Source organism: Carcharodon carcharias, chromosome 9 (genome assembly GCF_017639515.1).
Source record: "Carcharodon carcharias isolate sCarCar2 chromosome 9, sCarCar2.pri, whole genome shotgun sequence".
NCBI classification, from domain to species: Eukaryota; Metazoa; Chordata; class Chondrichthyes; order Lamniformes; family Lamnidae; genus Carcharodon; species Carcharodon carcharias.
In genome coordinates this window covers 157,694,818-157,713,292 of record NC_054475.1, presented here as the reverse complement: position 1 = coordinate 157,713,292, position 18,475 = coordinate 157,694,818, and the positions used below count along the sequence as shown (strand labels likewise).

General features: G+C 43.3%; 1 protein-coding gene across 2 annotated transcripts in view; it reads left to right on the top strand.

Moving 5' to 3' along the window:
- LOC121282188 (E3 ubiquitin-protein ligase RNF128) overlaps positions 1-18,129 on the top strand; it is a 164,324-nt gene extending 146,195 nt beyond the window's left edge. For both annotated transcript variants that reach the window (XM_041195754.1, XM_041195753.1), the window contains exons 4-7: positions 4,557-4,639; positions 12,204-12,300; positions 12,856-13,036; positions 13,335-18,129. In XM_041195754.1, the coding sequence (XP_041051688.1) occupies positions 4,557-4,639; positions 12,204-12,300; positions 12,856-13,036; positions 13,335-13,453 (480 nt within the window). In that variant the 3' untranslated portion in view covers positions 13,454-18,129. The remainder of the gene's footprint in view (positions 1-4,556; positions 4,640-12,203; positions 12,301-12,855; positions 13,037-13,334) is intronic.
- The last annotated feature ends 346 nt before the right edge of the window (positions 18,130-18,475 follow it).

Below are 18,475 nucleotides of genomic sequence, written 5' to 3'. Positions count from 1 at the left end.
CCCAACCCCCAGAGTGGTGTCACTGATCATGGTTGCATGCTGTGTTTTCCACAATCTGGTTCTGGCAAGGGAGGACCCACTGGAGGAAGGGGATCTTGGTGCAGCTGCACAGGCCACAGATGGTGAGTCCAGTATTGAGTCTGGAGAGGAACATGGTGAGGAGAACGCTGAGGGTGTGGATCCAGACCTCAGTAACCTCCCAGCGAGGCAGGGACGCCTTGATCCAGTGATCTTTTAGCTAGGCTGCCAAAGATCAGCTTCAACTGCATGCCAGGGCTGCCACCTCCATCCCAGATGTCTGAAAGGACCCTTTCATTTGAACACAAAGAACACTCATTACCTGTACAATAATGTTCAGAGCCATGTACATCCAACATTACATACTTGCATTCTCTCCACCAATTATATAAAGAGGTGAAGTATCCTCATGCCATGATGACAAAACCAGATTTATTTCATTCCACATGTACAGACTTCTGACATCAACTTCTCTAGCCTTAAGTCCCAGACCAGGAGACAGTAACTAAACATACATGAACATAAAATCACCAGTGACCTGTCCCTCTTGTGCTCATGGTGCCTTTTAACTTACACTTGCAAGTGCTATGTCTAGGTGCTCCCTCTTGCTGGCACCGGCATTGGAGCTAGTCTGCTGACTCTGATTCATGTTGGCCTTGATGACCTTGGCAGTCGCCCTCTGGCCAGTGAAGCCTGTGCTGGCCCCGCCTGGTAGGGAGTGGCCAGTGCCTCACCTGGCATCTCCCCAGTCATGGCAGCCTCATCAGATACTACCGTCACAGGCCAAGGGGCGGAGGAGCATCCTGAGAGGAGCCCACAGAAATGACAGGCAGTTGGTGCGCCAACATGAGGTTGCTGTGGACCTCCCAGCTCACCATTGATGGACGGGCACCTAGCTGGGTACTGGGTGCCTCATCCATCTCCCACACTGACACTGACCACCTCAGGTCAGTGCCTGTGTGAGGGCTTGGAGGTCCAAGCACAACCCCGAGAACCCCTGATTCTGTCCCTGGAGTTGCCTCTCCATGATAGTCGCCACTCTCTCAATGGAGGAGACAGTGCGCTCGCCCATGATGGTCAACGCAGTGCTCACGCTTCCATAGCGGAGACCATGGCACACACACCCTCATGGATCTCCACCAAATCCTCCCGCACCAGCATCCAGCATCTGCCACCTGATAGACTACTCCAGAGGCTCATCATCAGCCTTCGACTGAGCATCATCCTGGTCTCCAGCAGTCCTTGATTGCCGGCGCCCTGGGCACTCTGCTGCCTCCTGCAACACCCAAGTGTGAAGTGCCCTCACCAATGTGCACCAAGATTCTAGCATCCAAACTAATGCCCACCAAGGTGCTGGTATCTGCACTGATGCAGTTATGACACAGGTTACAGGGGCTCCCAGTGGTCCTCTGGTGTTGGGGTTGCCCTTCGGGGTCCAGAGACTGAGTGCGTGCTGGCTAACTCAAAAGAAAAGAAGGACATGTCATTAGTTACAGTCATCACACTGTCACTGCGCATGCCGGTCACCCGGTGAGACAATGGAGATCTGCATCATGGTGCCATCGTCTTCAAATGATCAATGGGGACTCCAGGTTCAAGGCTCCCATCAAGAGACCACACTAGAATGGTTGCACAATCCAAAAGTCACACCCCCGTGCACTGCGCTCTTACCTTCATCTGGCACCCCCGCCTCTCCACACCCGGTTGCACGGAAAACATGCCGGCTCCTGAGCTCCAGGGCATCTTGCTCGAATCTGGCGAGCAGCAGCAGGTTGGGCGGGCCTCCGCCTGTTCATGCCCTTTCGGCCTGGTTGTGGCTTGTCTTCTCCTCAAAGGATAGAGGAGCATTGATTAGTAAAGTCTCTACATGCAGTGCCATTGCAGCCTGGCCAACCTCAGCCTAGGAACACCACGCAGGGCACATCTGAGTCATGGCCCTCAAGCTACAAGGCACTCAATCTAAGCAGCCAGGGCTTACCCCCTTGGCTAACTACTGCATGATCGACAGTTGGCACTCAGAGTCTAGCACCCCTGTGGTCCATGGGGGACGGCCACACCTTCACACTTCTGCTATGCCAACATGATACCCTTCCTGAGTGCAGCAGGTCATTGAAGCGCTTCTGGCACTACACACAGGAGCGCCACACCATGGCTGCTCACCCTGGCTGCCACCTTCTCCCGTGCCCTTTTGGTGAGGTGCGGTGGCCTCCTCCCCACATCTCTGGGGACGAGGGTGTCCCTCCTGGCAGCCACCTCCTCCAAGTCCTGGCGAGTCACTCATCGGAAAACCAGGGGGCCAAGTGCCCACCCAACCTGCCCTCCTGCTTGACGTTTGCTGACACATTCGACCGCATCGTTCGTCTGACCGGCATCCAGAAGCCCTTCCCTGGCAGTCTTTCTGGGGCTGCCTGGGCTGCCTTTATATCAGCCACAGGGCCTGGTGGCTAACAGGCATCCAAGCTTAGCCTTTCCTGGCCAGCGCGTTGCCGCGTTTCACACTGAGCGGTCCTTAATTGGCCCACCAGCGTGAAGTCACGGTCGGGGCCCAATTGGGGGCGGCAGTCAGTTTCACGGCTGCTCCCGGGCCTACCTGCTGCACCCACCCGACGTGGGCAAAATTCAGTCCTCTGTATCTGTTTGTTAAGCAAAGTCATACGGAGTTTTAGTTTCACTTTCAAAGATGCTTGCATTTCTAATGAGGAGTTTTAGGGCTCCTATAAAATAAAGGTAAGCATACAAAGGTGGAAGGATTGGAATGTTGCCTAGCAACAGGGGGCCAGAGAGGCAGGTTCCCTCCCCACATGAGAGAGACACACAAACACACACACACACACAAACACACACACATACACAGACACACACATACACACACACGCCGGCCCGAGCGACTGGAGTAAAGAGGACAGCTAAGGTCCCAAGCTAAAGGAAAACCCCAAAAATCCAGGGGAGTGAAAGAGGGGAAAGTCCAAAGGTGACTTTTTAGTAAAAGGAAGGACAGGAACCTGGGAAAAGATCCTGTTAAGTGAAGTTAAGAGTGAGGGCAGAGAGAAAGGCTCCACGCTTCAGGTTTAAAGAGACAAAGCTGCAGAAAGTAGATTTAAAGTGAGAATAGCTTGCAAGAGGTAAGAATGTCTGTAACTCTTTGCTATAGTCATGTGACGCAGTGACGTACTGTTTATGGCCGAATACAGATTGTGTAGATTACAGCATGACTGCATGTGGTGATCCAGGGAAGAGGAGCATCAGAAGGAGAAATTTAAACCTTGGAGGTGAATCCTTGTGAAAGGCATTCGAGAAAAAGCATCGGCTTAGCAGAAGATTTCAAGATGAGGTCTTGAAGAGTGGATATTGGAAGCCCTCGTGTGAAGAACCGAATTCAGTGAGACTGGTTGGCTTACAGTGTGACAAGTGTCTTGGAAGTTGAGGAGAGGTCCATAGCATCTGGTTGAGGTGGCGTCTGTCACTTGATTTCAGAGTGCGGTGTGTCTGACCACAGAGTGTCATCAGTTTACATGATGTACACTCATTGTGTACATAAGAATATAAGAGCTTTATAACTTGTGTTATCCTTACAAATCTATATACATCTGTAAAGGTATAGTTGTGGGTGAAGGAGTATTGTTATATAGTTCCTCTTGTTGAATAAATGTTTTATTCTTCTGTTAAAAGCTCATCAGCTGACTTCGGTGACTGCTCAGTAGCTACTCTCCACGTATCTAAGCAAACAAATAAAAGTTAGGATCTATCAAACTTGGTTCCACTCTGGGATCAGGCTTGTCCAGGGCTAACCTCAGCTGGGATCCTAACAGAAGCCACTGAAGACAGTTGGGCCGAGGACACTGCACTGAGGAACTCCTGCAGTGACGCCCTGGAACTGAGATGATTGACCTCCAACAGCCACAACCATCTTCCTTTGTGCTGGGTATGACTCCAACCAGTGGAGAGTTTTCCCCAGATTCCCATTGACCCTAGTTTTGCTAGGGCTCCTTGATGCCACACTCCGTCCAATGTCAAGGGCAGTCACTCGCACCTCACCTCACCTCACCTCAGGCGTTCAGCTCTTTTGTCCATGTTTGTACCAAGACTGTAATGAGGCAAGGGGCTGAGTGACCCTGGTGAAACCCAAACTGAGCTTCTGTGAGCAGATTATTGCTTAGCAAGTGCTGCTTGATAGCATTGTTGATGACGCCTTGCCTGGAGAGTATCTTGCCAGTGTTTTGATTTTGGGCATTTGACTTTCACTTGCGAAAGAGGATCTAAAACAGAGTTGTGGATCTTTCAATACTTGTAAAATAGTGGATTGTTGTAGTCACTGAGTTTGAAAAATCTTGCATGTATTGCTTTTGAACGTATGCTGATTTTTAAACGAGGTGTCACACGGTCATTTCCACACAGTTTGGTCTCTAACTACTCATCAATGTGTACACAAAAGGCAATAATTCTGTCTTCTGCTGACTGTCTAATGAGTGAGGCAGCCTTCGACTGACAATCAACTAAATGCTGAAAGCCAATTTGTCCTTTTCCTTTCTGATCTTTAGGAGACTGGTCCAGATGCTGACAGCTGTGCAGTGTGCATTGAAGCTTACAAGCCTAATGATGTTGTTCGCATCTTGACTTGCAAGTAAGTACCCGACCATTATGCATGTATTTGCCTGAAGTATCTACATTGCATAGTATAAAGAGGAGAGTTGTGTGTGAAATAAGCTGTTCATGAAAACTATAGTGCTCATGTTGAGCTGAGCAGAATTATCCAGTTCATAATATAATAAGGGAAAATTGTGTAAGAGTAAATACAACTGATTTGTGGTTGCCCTCGCAATGATCATTAACTGTTTCTTCTTTTCCCCCATTGAACTTTTGCGGAAATGTGTTGTAAATACTAAGTATGGGGAAACTCAAAGCATGAGAATGGGCCATCAACAGCAAGACAAGTCTTTGAAAGGGTGCTAGGAAATGGATGTGTAGACCCTTGGGCCAGCACAATAAATGTGATAAACCTGGTTGTCAGGATTGGGTTTTCCTCAGGTAGTTGAGGTTTTTCTCTGACGATTGCAGGTCTGGATCTTGTAAATGTCTCTTGTGGCATCTACAGGTAACGTAGATGAATGTTTCCGGTATTGATGCTTGGATTGGACCTGTAATATTTAGCATGGATCCCAAAGCTTGTGTTGATCAGTGCGGAGGGTAAATCGGGCAGGAAGATTTGGCTGGGGCATGACCCTTATTTGGCCAGTTCTGGAGTAGGTAGCACGCTTGTCTCTATGAAATTCCAGTAATTACCAAAACTTGACATGAAATAATATAAAAATATGACTTTGAACATTTTACAGAACATCGGAGAAAACAAAAGAGAAATGCTATTAAATGCTAAACATGAGCAATTCTGACACGAAAGACAATGGTACGTGACTATTGGTGAGAATGGGAGAATAACCACCAGGGATGCAGATTAGGGCATTGTGTATGGGATGAGGAAGATCACTACTGTAAAAAATATAGAAAAGTTCAGAAAGGATCATTGCCCCTGCTGTGTTTTTTTTTCAGTGCTGAAATGGTGTGAAGAAGTTCAAGGGACCATATGGCCTACTCTGGCTCTTATTTCTTAAGTTTTTATGGAAATCGGTTTGAAGAATTGCTTGTTTTACATATTCCAATGTTAACTAACTCCAGCACTATTCTTTTGGTGGCTAGACTTGAAAAGAAAATCTGACAATCCTTACAGTACCTACAACAGATAAGGAAAGACAAGACCTTGCTTTTCTACATCATCTTGATGATGTTCCAAAGTGATGCACAACCGATTAATTGCTTAAAGTGCAGTCGTGGTTTTTACATAGCTTACTTGACGACTAATTTGCAAATCTGATCTTTTTTTATTCTGAGCAACTCCTGCACCCTTGGTTTCCCTTCTGACCTCCTGCTCCTTGGTGCTATCCATCCTCAACAAAAACTGTGTGCATGTTCTTATTTAAACCTTTGAGTCTGAGTGCAACTCCCATCAAGAATTTCCATGAAGGCAGGGAGCAACTAGGATGGTGTTAAAATTAGTTTCTAAGTTGTTTCTCTTGCTGTATGCGATACCAGTTTTCTTATTTTAGAGTTGAATTACTCTTAGTGAAGATAACTACATTTTTTTATTTTTATAACTACATCCCAGTCAGCCGTCCAATATTTTCTTTGTAATCAACTGAGAGTAACCAGAGAACTTCAGTGGTTTTTAGTGATATCACTGTTTGTGCTCAAGTACCAATTTGTCTTCTCTTAATCCATTTGCCAGGTGTTGTTATGCCTTGATCACTGTGCCTCATATACACTGTAATTAGTTTCAAAGGCATTTAAGAGTGTGTCTTAAGGCAGAATCAAATGAATAGGTCCTATTATTTTCCCAACCCTTTGTGAATTGTGTGGAGAATCTAGCTTGCTAAACAAATCTCTTATGTAAAGTCCTCATCTGTTATAGTGATCTAAACAAAAACATGATCAGCTAGGGGCCTGACCTTGTGACTGAACATATGATTGTGAGTAATCTTATGACTGAAGGTATTACGGTGTGTGATTTTGTGACTGAAGTATAGCAGCATCAAAGCAGTAGCTGTCTGGTGTTGTCAATGCCCCCAAAAAAACAACTACCGTGAATTGAAGGGAACTGTTAATGCTTCAATCATCAAAAACACCTCTGCTTACCTTGAACATTTATTTTGTCTTGAAGCCAAGAGCTGCAAGACATAATGCCACGTATGAAGTGTGTAAGACACAGGGAGGGAGTGCCAGAATTAATGAGCAATGTCCAACGTTACCACAAGATCGCCACAAACCTGTCAGAAAAAGTCTGTTGTTGCAGCATCATCGTAATGTACCTGGCAAATATTTTGTTTACTTGTTTGCAAGCAATGAGTGTAATTGTGTAAAATGCCTGTCACACTGATGTGTGTATATCTGGTCTCTTGTTTTCCCTCGGGTCTGAATACGTTTGCCAAACAACTCATTGCCTGTTTAAAGCAGTGTCCTCAGTATCATCTATCTCCTCCTTCAGGTACCAAGCTCTAAGAGGGCATTGGTGACCATGGGCTTCCATTGGATTGGTCCATGATTTATGCTCAACAAAGTACTGCAATGGTTTGCCATTGCCTTTTGCAATATGATTGACCAGGCAACTCTCCTGATCTTACCACCTATCTTCAGGTGTTTTAGAAGGATTTGCAGGCTGATAATCAATCTGTTTGGCCACGTTATGAACATACCTCCCGGGGCCGTCAAGTCCTGAAGTGGGGCTTGAACCTGGAATTTCTGGCCCAGAGGTAGGTTTGCTGCCACTGCATCACAAGACCTCCCATCCTTAGTATCTATGCAGGCAAAAATTAAAAATGCTTTTCAAGCTTCTGTACTGAGAAGACAGTTATAAATGTGCTCCTTAAAGTAAAACGTTGTTAAACACATTGCCAGCTAAAGGAGAGAATTAATTGTGACCTAACTACTGGCAACTTCCAGGTGTAAAAGATTTTGATCAGGACTCTGTATAACAAAAAAAGACTTTGGCTTGAATGTTGCAAGTCAGTCGTGTATGCCACTGACTGTGCAAAACTACGCCCCTACTTTTTGGGCCTGTGCAGTTGGAAACTGCCCTCCCAGCTGCAGCATGAGCCCATTGGTGGTCAGAATGGGGAGGCCGAGTGACGAGGAGCATTGCCTGAGAAGCTGTGCCCTCTCTGGTGCCATGAGCTGAAGGCACGCCACTTGAAATCTGCTTTCAGTTCAGTGACAGCTAAGTGTGTCTTTTTAATCATTTGCAATATTTTAATTGCAGCTCAATGCCTGGTATCAGCCTTAAATAAATCAACATAAATACTGGCATAACTGCAGGGCAATCAGCCCAGGTTTTCACATTGACGGCTTTTACCATCAACATGGGCTTCCCAAGAGCCCACTCGGCAGACCACAACTTCTGAATTTCACCATAACTAGTCCACTCGGAAGATGTGATGTCATTCTGCGTTGCAATCCTCCATAGTGGCAGATTTCTCAGTGTTCACCACTCCTAGGACCACAAGATCTGAGCCTTTGTTTGTTTTTAACAGTGTTAAATCTATAATTGCTGCAAATTTCAAACAAAATGGGAAAATTCTAGAGACACTGTTCTGATAAAGGTTTGCATCTGAAACTTTAACTTGCCAAGTCCTCTCCACGGACACTAACTAACCTGTTGAATGGACCCAACACTTTAAGGCTGTGTTTTAACTTTGAATGATGCCGTTGTCTCTCTTGTTATTAAATGGATGATTAGTCAGATAGCAACACCTGTCTCTTGATCAACTGTAAATTGCTTTCAGTGCTCAATTATGAGGATGGGTTACGGAAACTCTATGTACACCAAACTTTTGAAGATGGCAGGGAAAATTGAAGGCTGTTGTTGCAGTGGAAGAAATGGTACCCTTGCTTTTATTAATAGAGATATGGAGGACTAAATAAGGAAGTTATGCTAAACCATATTTTACATATCTAAATAAAAGAGCACTATTTAGGCCTTAGCAGACCACAACTTCTGAATTTCACCATAACTAGGCCCCTCAGAAGATGTGATGTCATTGTGCGTTGATGTGTTCAATTCTGGGCAGCACACGTTTTAGGAAGGATGTTAAGGCCTTAGCGAGGATGCAGAAGAAATTTACTAGAGTGGGACCAGGCATGAGGCACTTCAGTGGAAAGATTAGAGAAGCTCTGTTTAGAGCAGAAAAAGCTAAGGAGAGATTTGATAAGAGATGTTCAAAATCAGAAAGAGTTTTGGTGAAGTAAATAAAGTGAAACTGTTTCCAGTGACAAAGCCAATGAGTTGTTGAGGTTTTCTTTATTCTTTCACCGGATGTGACTGACAAGGTTGGCATTTGTTGCCCATTCCTAATTGCCTTTGAGTGGCTTGCTAGGCCATTTCAGAGGGCAGTTAAGAGTCAACCACATTGCTGAGAGTCTGGAATCATATGTAAGCCAGACCAGGTTAGGATGGTAGAGATGGGTTTTTATGACAATTGAGTTTCATAGTCACTATTACTGAGACCAGCTTTACATTCCAGATTTGTTAATTGAATTTAAATTCCACCAGTTGCTGTAGTGGGATTTGAACCCTTGTCCCCAGAGCATTAGCCTGGGCTTTTGGATTACTAGTTCAGTAACATTACCACTACACCACCATCTTCCCCCAACCACCACCAACCCCCCCACCCCATCCCCGCCCCAGATCTGCAATCCATTGCCTGAAATGCTAGTGAAAGCAGATTCAATAGTAACTTTCAAAAAGGAATTGGATAAATAGTTGAAGGGGAAAACATTCAGGGCTATGAGTAGAGAACAGGGGAGTAGGATTAATTGGATAGCTCCATCAAAGTGCTGGCATGGGCATGATGGGTCGAATGGCCCTTTCTGTGCTGTATCATCCTATGATTCTAAACATTAGCTTGTGCTTCCCTGATTGAAGAGTGAGGAGCTATCAGCTTGAGGAGTTTAAGTTCACCTACACCTGAGAAAATCAAAACTAAATGGGATAAAAGAGCAAAGGAGTCTAGGGATACAGGTGAAAAGATGATTTTAAAGCATCACTGGTATTGAGATCTCTGTAGAGACGAATAGCTTTTAAAAAGAAAATTAAAGTTCCAGTTAATCGATGAACAGGTGACATGACAATATTTGATGTTTTAAGGTATCTACTGTAACATATGGACTAAAACACTATTTAAATAGTCATTTGGTAGTACAGAACTTGAATATTGCTTGAAAAAGAGACGTCGAAGCTTTTCATCTTGCCTTCATCAGAATACTTTGCAAGAATAAGGGGAAACAACAATTTATACTGTATGTGAAGAGAGTGCTGGTGGGTAGAGGCATTGCTGTGGAGAATGCACCAGTGATGGTGACTGACAGTTAACTGCTGAGCATTGTTTGAAATTTAAACCAGGAAACTTGACCCTGATTGGTCAAGGCATTGCCCTGAGGAATGAGTCAGCAAATGACTGTCAGTTATTTTCTTTAGCTAAAGCAGGCACAAAGTGTATACATGTTCTTTCTATCTGCCCAGAACAGGGCCCCCAGTGTATTAATATATGTAGCTTCCAGTACGCGCAAATGCACCACTGCAAGCCCAACTGGCCATCTTAAATCAGTTGTCAGCGTAATTCTTAGCACCAGAGGATTATTTAGCAAATGTTGTCCAATTGCGGAATCACATCTAATGTTGGACACTGTTTTGAGTTTTGCAAACAGGCTGGTTGGTACGGTCTGTACCTTACCCATTGCAAACAGTAGCTAGGACGTGCTGTTTGATATGATCCATCAGTCCTTGGGATGTACGGCCTACATACCGAGCAGCACACTGGCATTGAAATTCATATACCACATGACTCATGTTTGTCATGATGGCAGCATCTTGTTAGTGGCGAATAACGCTCATGTTGCTACTGCATTGTAGCAGCGTGAAATACTAGCTTCACCTGTTGCTCAAATTTTTGAGATATCAGGGTAGACTTTTGGGCACTTTTCAGGGCCGAGAGAGACGGCCTTAGGCCCCTTCATGAGTTTGCGCGATATACAGCGCGAAATGATCTGATCAGAGTAGCCATTATACCACCCTCTCTCCCACTCACCCTTATTGCCAGGCAGATCTCACAACATTTCACATGACCCCCTTCATTTTACCGTAAATCAAAGACACCATTCCAAAACATAGCAATCTTATAAACCTCAAACTTCATAATTGTAACACAGGTTAGCAAAGCAATTAAAATTGCTGCAAAGCACTAGGATTTATCTGTAGGGGTATAGTATTCAAAATTAATGAAACAGTTAAACTGGTATGGGATTGTGGTTAGGATGCACTTGGATAACTGCTCTGGCCTCCTTACTATAAGAAGGACAAAAACACTGAAGAAAAATGCAAAAAAAAATTACATTAATGTTACCAGAGCTGAGAGATTACACTTTGGGATAGATTTAAAGAAATCTGGAATGAAAAGCTAGTATCGGTAATGATGGTCATGAAGCCTTCAGATTATTGTAAAAACTCAGCTGGTTCAATAATGGCTTTATGGAAGGAAGTCTCCCGTCCTTGTGACTCCAGACCCACAGCAATGTAGGTGACTGTTCCTGAAAGAGCCGAGCAAGCCACTTGCTTTTAGCAAGCTTCTTTACAAAGAAGCTCATGCTATTACCGTGTTCCTAATTGAACAACAAAAGAACTTGTGCTAGTTATTATGCCCTGCAGATGTCCCAAAGTGCTAACAGCCAATGAATGGCTTTTGAAATGCAACCATTATTTTTATGGTAACAAATGACATCACAGCACGATGCTACAACAGTATGAAGAGAAATGACCATGTAACCTGTTTTTCTTTCTGGAGATGTTGATTGGGGTCTGAATTTTGGTCAGGACACCAGTCATGATTCCCTGTCAAGATTTTAATAACAAATTGGAGGCATTTCAAAGGAGGTTTACTAGATTGATACCTGGAATGAGTGGGTTGTCTATTGAGGAAAGGTTGGACAGACTGGGCTTGTTTCCACTGGAATTTACAAAAGTGAGGGGTGATTTGATTGAAGTATACAAGATCCTTAAAAGCCTTGACAAGGTAGACGTTGAAAGGATGTTTCCTCTGGTGGGTAAGTCCGGAACTAGGGGGCACCGTTTTAAAATTAGGGGTTGCCCTTTTAGGACAGAGGTGAGAAATTTTTTCTCTCAGAAGGTTGTGCGACTTTGGAACTCTCTGCCTCAGAAGGCGGTGGAGGCGGGGTCATTGAATATCTTTAAGACGGAGGTAGGTAGATTCTTGTTAGGCAGGGAATCAAAAGTTATCAGGGTTAGATGGGAATATGGAAATCGAAACACAAGATCATCAGTTATGAGCTTATTGAATGGCAGAGCACGCTCGAGGGGCCGAATGGCCTACTTATGTTCTAAATGTATCAAATATACATAATAGTTTTAAGTTGTTTTGGGAACATTAGATGCCATTGATTCAATGCTTTTTAATCACAAGTAAATAGCTAATACATTTATTAGGAAATGACTGATCAAGAGCACTCAGTTCACTGCAGTTATTCAAAAAGGTAGGTACCACCAGGGCAGCTAGGGATGGGCAATTAATGCTGGCAGCTCCTGTAATCCCAAGATTTTTTTTAAAATATCTTGTGACCTTTCTTTGCAGCCACATATTCCACAAGAATTGTATTGATCCATGGCTTCTGGAGCACAGAACCTGTCCCATGTGTAAATGTGACATCCTGAAAGCACTTGGAATAGAAGTAAGTTCGTTATGGGTCTGTTCATGCCATAACCTAAAGCTTGCAATAGAGAAAATGGAATAATTATAATGGTAAACATGAACCTTTTACAGATGCATACACTGAAGAGTAAAGATTTTCATTTGTATAGTGCCTATCGTGACCTCTGATTGTCACAAAGTGTTTTGGAGTCAATGAGGTATTTTTGAAGTGCCTCATCTGAAAGGCGGCACCTCCGACAATGCAGCACTCCCTCAGTCCTGCACTGCAGTATCAGCTTGGACTATGTGCTCAAGATTCTGTAGTGGCACTTACAGCCTTTAGACTCCAAGGTGAGAGTGCTACTAACTGAGCTTTTGCTGACATCTTCCTATACCACTCCTCTGTAAGTCTGTCTACTTGATTTTGCCAATAGTGTTTAATTGGAGCCAGCATTGAGTCGTTCCCATTTGGAACTGGACTGAGTGTGCAAACTTCTTTTGCAGAATTCCACAGCTTTCAAACGCAATATGTAAGCATCTGAGTTTCACCTCCACTTTTATCTGATATCCATGCATTGATTTCTACTTGGCACAGGTTGACATAGAAAAGGTTGATGAGACACCGGAAACTGAGCAACCGCCCAGCAATCCTCCCAGAGCGGGACAGGACAGACACACAGAGGTTCCTGAGAGTGCCATTTATACTCTGCCGACTACTTTTGGGCCTGAGCAACGAGTGGATGAATCTCCTGTAACTGAGGATAATCATTATTTCAGTGAGTAGTCATGTCTCCCATGAGTCCGGCTAAATTGTGATTGTCACCTTGAGCATGTATTTCTGAGCATTCTTGATTTTGGAAATATGCTAGAAGTCAAAGCGACTTGATTCTCATAAAAAAAGATAATGCAATTTTTTTAAAAAAATGCCTTATGTATAGAGGCATGCGTTCCAGGAAAATATTAAACAAAAAAAAAAAATCATGTATGTTTGACAATATTTCCTAACTATCTTATTTACAGGTACTTACCTCCTTTTCCCTTCCACTTATATCTGATTCTCTCTACTCTCTGCAGGCGAAGAGCAGCGTCTTTTCAATAATGACGCTCGAGTGAATTCTCTGTCAGTATATGTGCTGCCACAGGACAACCCAGGCTATGAAGAGATCGATCTTCAGGATGAAGTAAAGTCATGAATCGTTCCAAAGAAGTAAAACCCTGAAAATAAAGCCAACCATCAACTGATATGCAGGGAGCACCTCTTAAATGAACTCTTTTTTTTTTGGTTTAAACAAAGACTTTGGAGTGGCCCACATTCTACTTTTTCTGCATTTTTTAATGCCAATGTTATAAAGAGACAGATGATTCTTAGATAGCATAAATATAACAGGCAGCTCATGATTAGTCCTCATGCTGAAGCGCTCAGCACTTCATGCAGTGACTGCAGTTGATTTAAGTGATATCTGGTGACCACAAGGCTGCAGTGAAGACGAAAACTGTTGAACGTTATTTTTAACCCTCAAGGCTAAGACATTGACGGTTTGCAGATTGCTTAAACCTCTGGTTTTCAAACGTTTTTTTCTGTATGGAAGTGGGGCGAGGAGGTGGTGTGAGGTTGGGGAAGAGAAAATAGGCCCCCCCTCACCCCTACAAATTTGGATGCATTCCTGTTCTGATTCCTAGAAAAATGTATAGAGTCAACTACCTGACGGAAAATGAACATCACAAAGAATAATGTATTTTTTATTTTGTATCAGTATACAGCAATAAAAATATTATGCCAGTAAATCATCAAAAACAGAAGGGCACGGCAATGTCCTGCAGACCCTATGGGATTACTTTACAATAATCTCACAGGGTCTGAAAGCCCCAGTTTGAAAACCTATGGCTTAAACCAATGTGAAAAGTGGAATCCATTTGTTATGGGCCTTTAATCCATTGCTAGCACTCTGCTGACTGTTGCACTAAATTGCACTACACTTTGATGAAAACGTAAACAAAAGGTTAATTGTCACCCTATTAATATAATTCTATAATAATGCAAACAAAACCTGCACTGTCTATTCGTGGTGTCACTCCTGGTTAATTGCATCCCTGATATGAAAAGGATCTTTGATTTATCATTCTCATTATGTAAAAAGCAGTATAGCTGGTACATTTCCTGCATGATTAGTGATGAATTTACCAGCATTCTGCTTCACTGAAAGCAATAGCTCATCTCTACATTCTTTTAATTTTTTTTTCCAATTCTGAAACAATGACACATTTGACTTTTAAAGGCAAGCTTCTCATCTATTTTCAGGATCCAATAATGAGCTGAAGATGCTGTCCATTATATACATCAGTTGCCTTTAATTAAACCTCGTGGTCACAAGAACTTTTTCTATGAATACAAATCTTATGCAGAATTGGCTTTCTTTATGCAAATTTTTTTAAAAGCAACCCTCTTAACCCTCAATAAAGTAAATCTATTTTGGAGATAAAGCACGTTTGTGAATATTTTATTTGAAGACTTTGAATAGTTAATACTGTCGAACAAGAATAAAAGGGAACAAAAAAACCTGAGAGGAAGATGCTAACCAGCCTAGTGAGGCATAGGCATGCAATGGCATCTTTGTAATGGGCTAGTTTTTCTATCACTTCCCAAAGCAAACTTGAGACTAATTATTCAAATTGCAAAGAACAGTTGTTCATGATCGGCAAGGAAATGAAAATTGTTGTATGCACCTGTTCACAAGTGTGCAGATTCAGGAGTTCCTAAAGGGGAGATTATAGGAGAGAGTGGGATCTATTTTAGATTAACTTTAATTTTTTAAAAATTGTAATTCCACAACTGCCTTACTTTAATATCGAGCTTGTATAATCCTTTCACATAATTGAATGGAAGCTGTGGTGTTGGGTGGTGAGCGTTTTGCGCAGAAAGAGAGCATTTATATTCAGTGCATTTGCATGGTGATGTGTCTTGAGTCGCTTTTTTATTTTGCATGCAGTAGGATCTCTTGGTACTGAGCAGCTTTCCAAAACCAGCAGGTTCTTGGTTGGTATCCCAGCCACTGGAAATCACCCTCCTGGATTGTGCATAAGAGAGGTGTTTAGAGCAAAGCTGGAAAATGTAATCAGTCAAAACTCAGTGCTTATCACTTGCTATGTTGATCTTCCAGCAGAATGAACAGCCCCTGCTCTGTCTTACTTCGGTAGGCTGAGATTCCACTGGTTTGGCGTTTTGTTATAAATGACCACTACAGGAGCTATTACTTAGTTTAGTGATGTCAGCAAAGTCATGCTGCTCACCTGATGCCCACTATTGATCGTGTTTTTTTTGAATCACGGAACACATGAACCGTGCTTGCACTCTAGATACGGTCAGTGGAGATCCACTTCACTGATATAAATAGGACACATTTTAGTGACTTGAATTTAGTTTTTTTACTGCAATACAGAACAACCCTCAAGAATCACCTTCTTAGGAAATGAAGCCAGATTTAACAAAAAATTGAATTATTGCCCAGGAGTTGCTTTTCTGTTGACCAAAACAGAAAACGTCTCAAAGAGTGCTTCTATCTTCTTGCAAGTGTGTTTAACCTTGGCAATTATGTAGCAAATTTTGATTTCAATAATTTGACTCCGTATCACACAGTGTTTGCTGGCTAATTTCAGCAGATACCCATCACTCCGTTCAGCGAATACTAAATCCATAGCACTCTTTCCTACTGCTGCACAAAGTCAAGAACTACCCGAGGGTTTCACCATCTTTTGCATATATTCTTTTCTTCCCAAACCTGTGTTCACTTTTGCAAACACAAATCCTATTACTCAAAGTGTGACACTTGATTTGGGTTTTCTGAAAGGCCACTTCTAAAGTGGTCGCTGGGCCTAATAGAAAATAAATCTCCAAATGTTGCCAAACTCGGGGCTGTGATCAGAGGTGCAGCTGACCTGAACTGGAGCAAAATCGCACGAGAGAACGCCGGGCGAGTGTCCCGACGTCATAGCGATGTCTGTCTTGTCATATCACAGTCGGCAGGCGCCCGCACACAGGAGTTGGAAGCACGCCCGCTGACAATTTAAAGTTCCAATTGAAACCCCAATTGACCAGGATTTTTCGTGTCCCATGCGCTTTTACGCAAGGCGGCCTTCACGTTTTTGCATTATTCTCAATCCAGGGTGAGATAAAATGCCCAGAGGATGTTTTGAAGGTTGAGGGGTTTAGGAGCATTGCTGTCAGTTGTTTGTAGTTGCCTTAGAGTGTTTGTTTGTGGCATTTTTTTTGTGTGTGCAAATATCCTTTGAACAATACAGCAGCTCCTCAGCAGTTGTCAGCCTTCAGGGAGCTCATTGTAACCCTCTCTTGTTGCGTCCCGCCGCACTCCACAGCAGCGCTGTATGTGTCTCAGCATGCGTTTCACACTGCCCGCCAGTTAATCATACCTTCCCCAATGCCGGCCATGAGTGGATTTCAGATCCTGGATTTTCCGATCGGTGTTATTTTAACGTCGGTGGTAATCCGTTTTAGAACAATTGGGCTGGTGCCAGCTTTGAAATGGTGCCAGTGCAAGAAAGAAATAGGAATAAAAGTGGTACACAGAGTCTGTGGCTGGGGTTTTCCCCGCCCCGTTCCCCCGTGGACAGGATTTTTTTGGTGCTGCCCAAAGCAAATGCACTTTTGGCTGGCTCTCCAAATTTTCCGTGCCCGCCTGCGATGGCTCCCGCTGCGAATGGTCCCACAAAATCCCAGCCTATGTCCCAGAGAACATCTCTCAACTAAGCATCAAATAATAACGTGAACAGGTCACATTTTGCTGCGTTAGCCAATGTTTTTTGGTTGCAGTTATCTCTCTAGCTGCTTGATTGTTGCGACTGGAGCTTTACTATTGTTGGATTGGCCCCTGCTCCTGAGCCTGGCCAAGCTGGCAATTAACAGGTCCAGGCAGTGGGTCATGGAGGGGGCTGTTACCCCCGATTGCCTGCCTGCGTATTGTGGTTCCGTCTGTGCCCAGGTACCCTGGGAGAGGGAGCGCATGGGTGTCCGCCAGCACGCTTGAGGCCTTCGGCTGGGCACCGCAGGGGCTGGGGTGCATCATTGACCCTAGAAACCACACTTTTTGATTTATTTTTGATAAGCTTCCTTTGAGTTTTGTCTTTTTGCTACAGTGCCCCTTTATTTGTTGATTTTGTTCATGTGTTCATACTCAAGGGCACAATAATATTGCTGGATAGAACCTTCTAAACACTGCAGCTCCCACTAATAAAACATTAATGCCTACCAAAGCTCGTCTTTCAACCCTATGTTAACGGAGAGTCACTGGAGGTCATTTAAACTGAATCAGCGGAGAGTAACATTAGGTGGGGTGTAGAGCCAACTTTGCCTTGAGGGTTCTTTTCAATTTTCTGATGGGCGAGTTGGGTTAAAATTGCCCCCACACCACCCTTTTATAGCAGTCAACATACCTCTCATTACAACATTGGAAGTTATTTTTTTTTAAATGTAGAAGATTCAAAGGCCTTGAGTACTTATTAAAATCACATTTTAAAGCAATATGCACCATTCTTCATATTAATCACATGCACTTTATTTAGGGAACTAAATGATTTTTTTTTAAAGTTTTGCTTTCTTGGGTGAGCTTAAATGAGAATGTTATAGCTGGTATTCTGCAAACTCGACTCCTCAAAAAGAAATTTAAGTGAACTTTTAATGGGTTTATTTTACATAGTGCATTTTAAAAATAAAGGGACGGATGAATATTTGTATTGGAACTTTCTGTGTGAGAATTTGCTGTACATATGATTAAAAAAAATCATTTATATTGTCAGGATTCCTTTAGCAAAGTGTAAATAAATTTGATGTTCTAATAAATGGTGTACTGTTTTTATACGAAGCTCTCTCCTGAACAATTACTGTGAAATAATCAAGTGTTATTGGCGTGTCAGTGTGGGTTGAAATATGGTGCAGAATATTACATTCAGACAGTGGGCGGCTCCTGACTGGCTGTCAAATAGGTCAGATCCCTGATGTCATTCTGCCTGAATGTGATACATAAGGCAAGCAGGGTGAAAAATCAGAAGCCTGTCCACCTTCCTGATCAGGCCAATATCAGCTTCTCATGGCAATTAAAATTGCCAATTCATTGCTATTTTTCACAGCCCATGCAATTTAATGGTGGTCGCATGGGCAGGCACAAATCAGGGCAGGATGGCCGGAGTGCTCCAGGGCAAGTTCA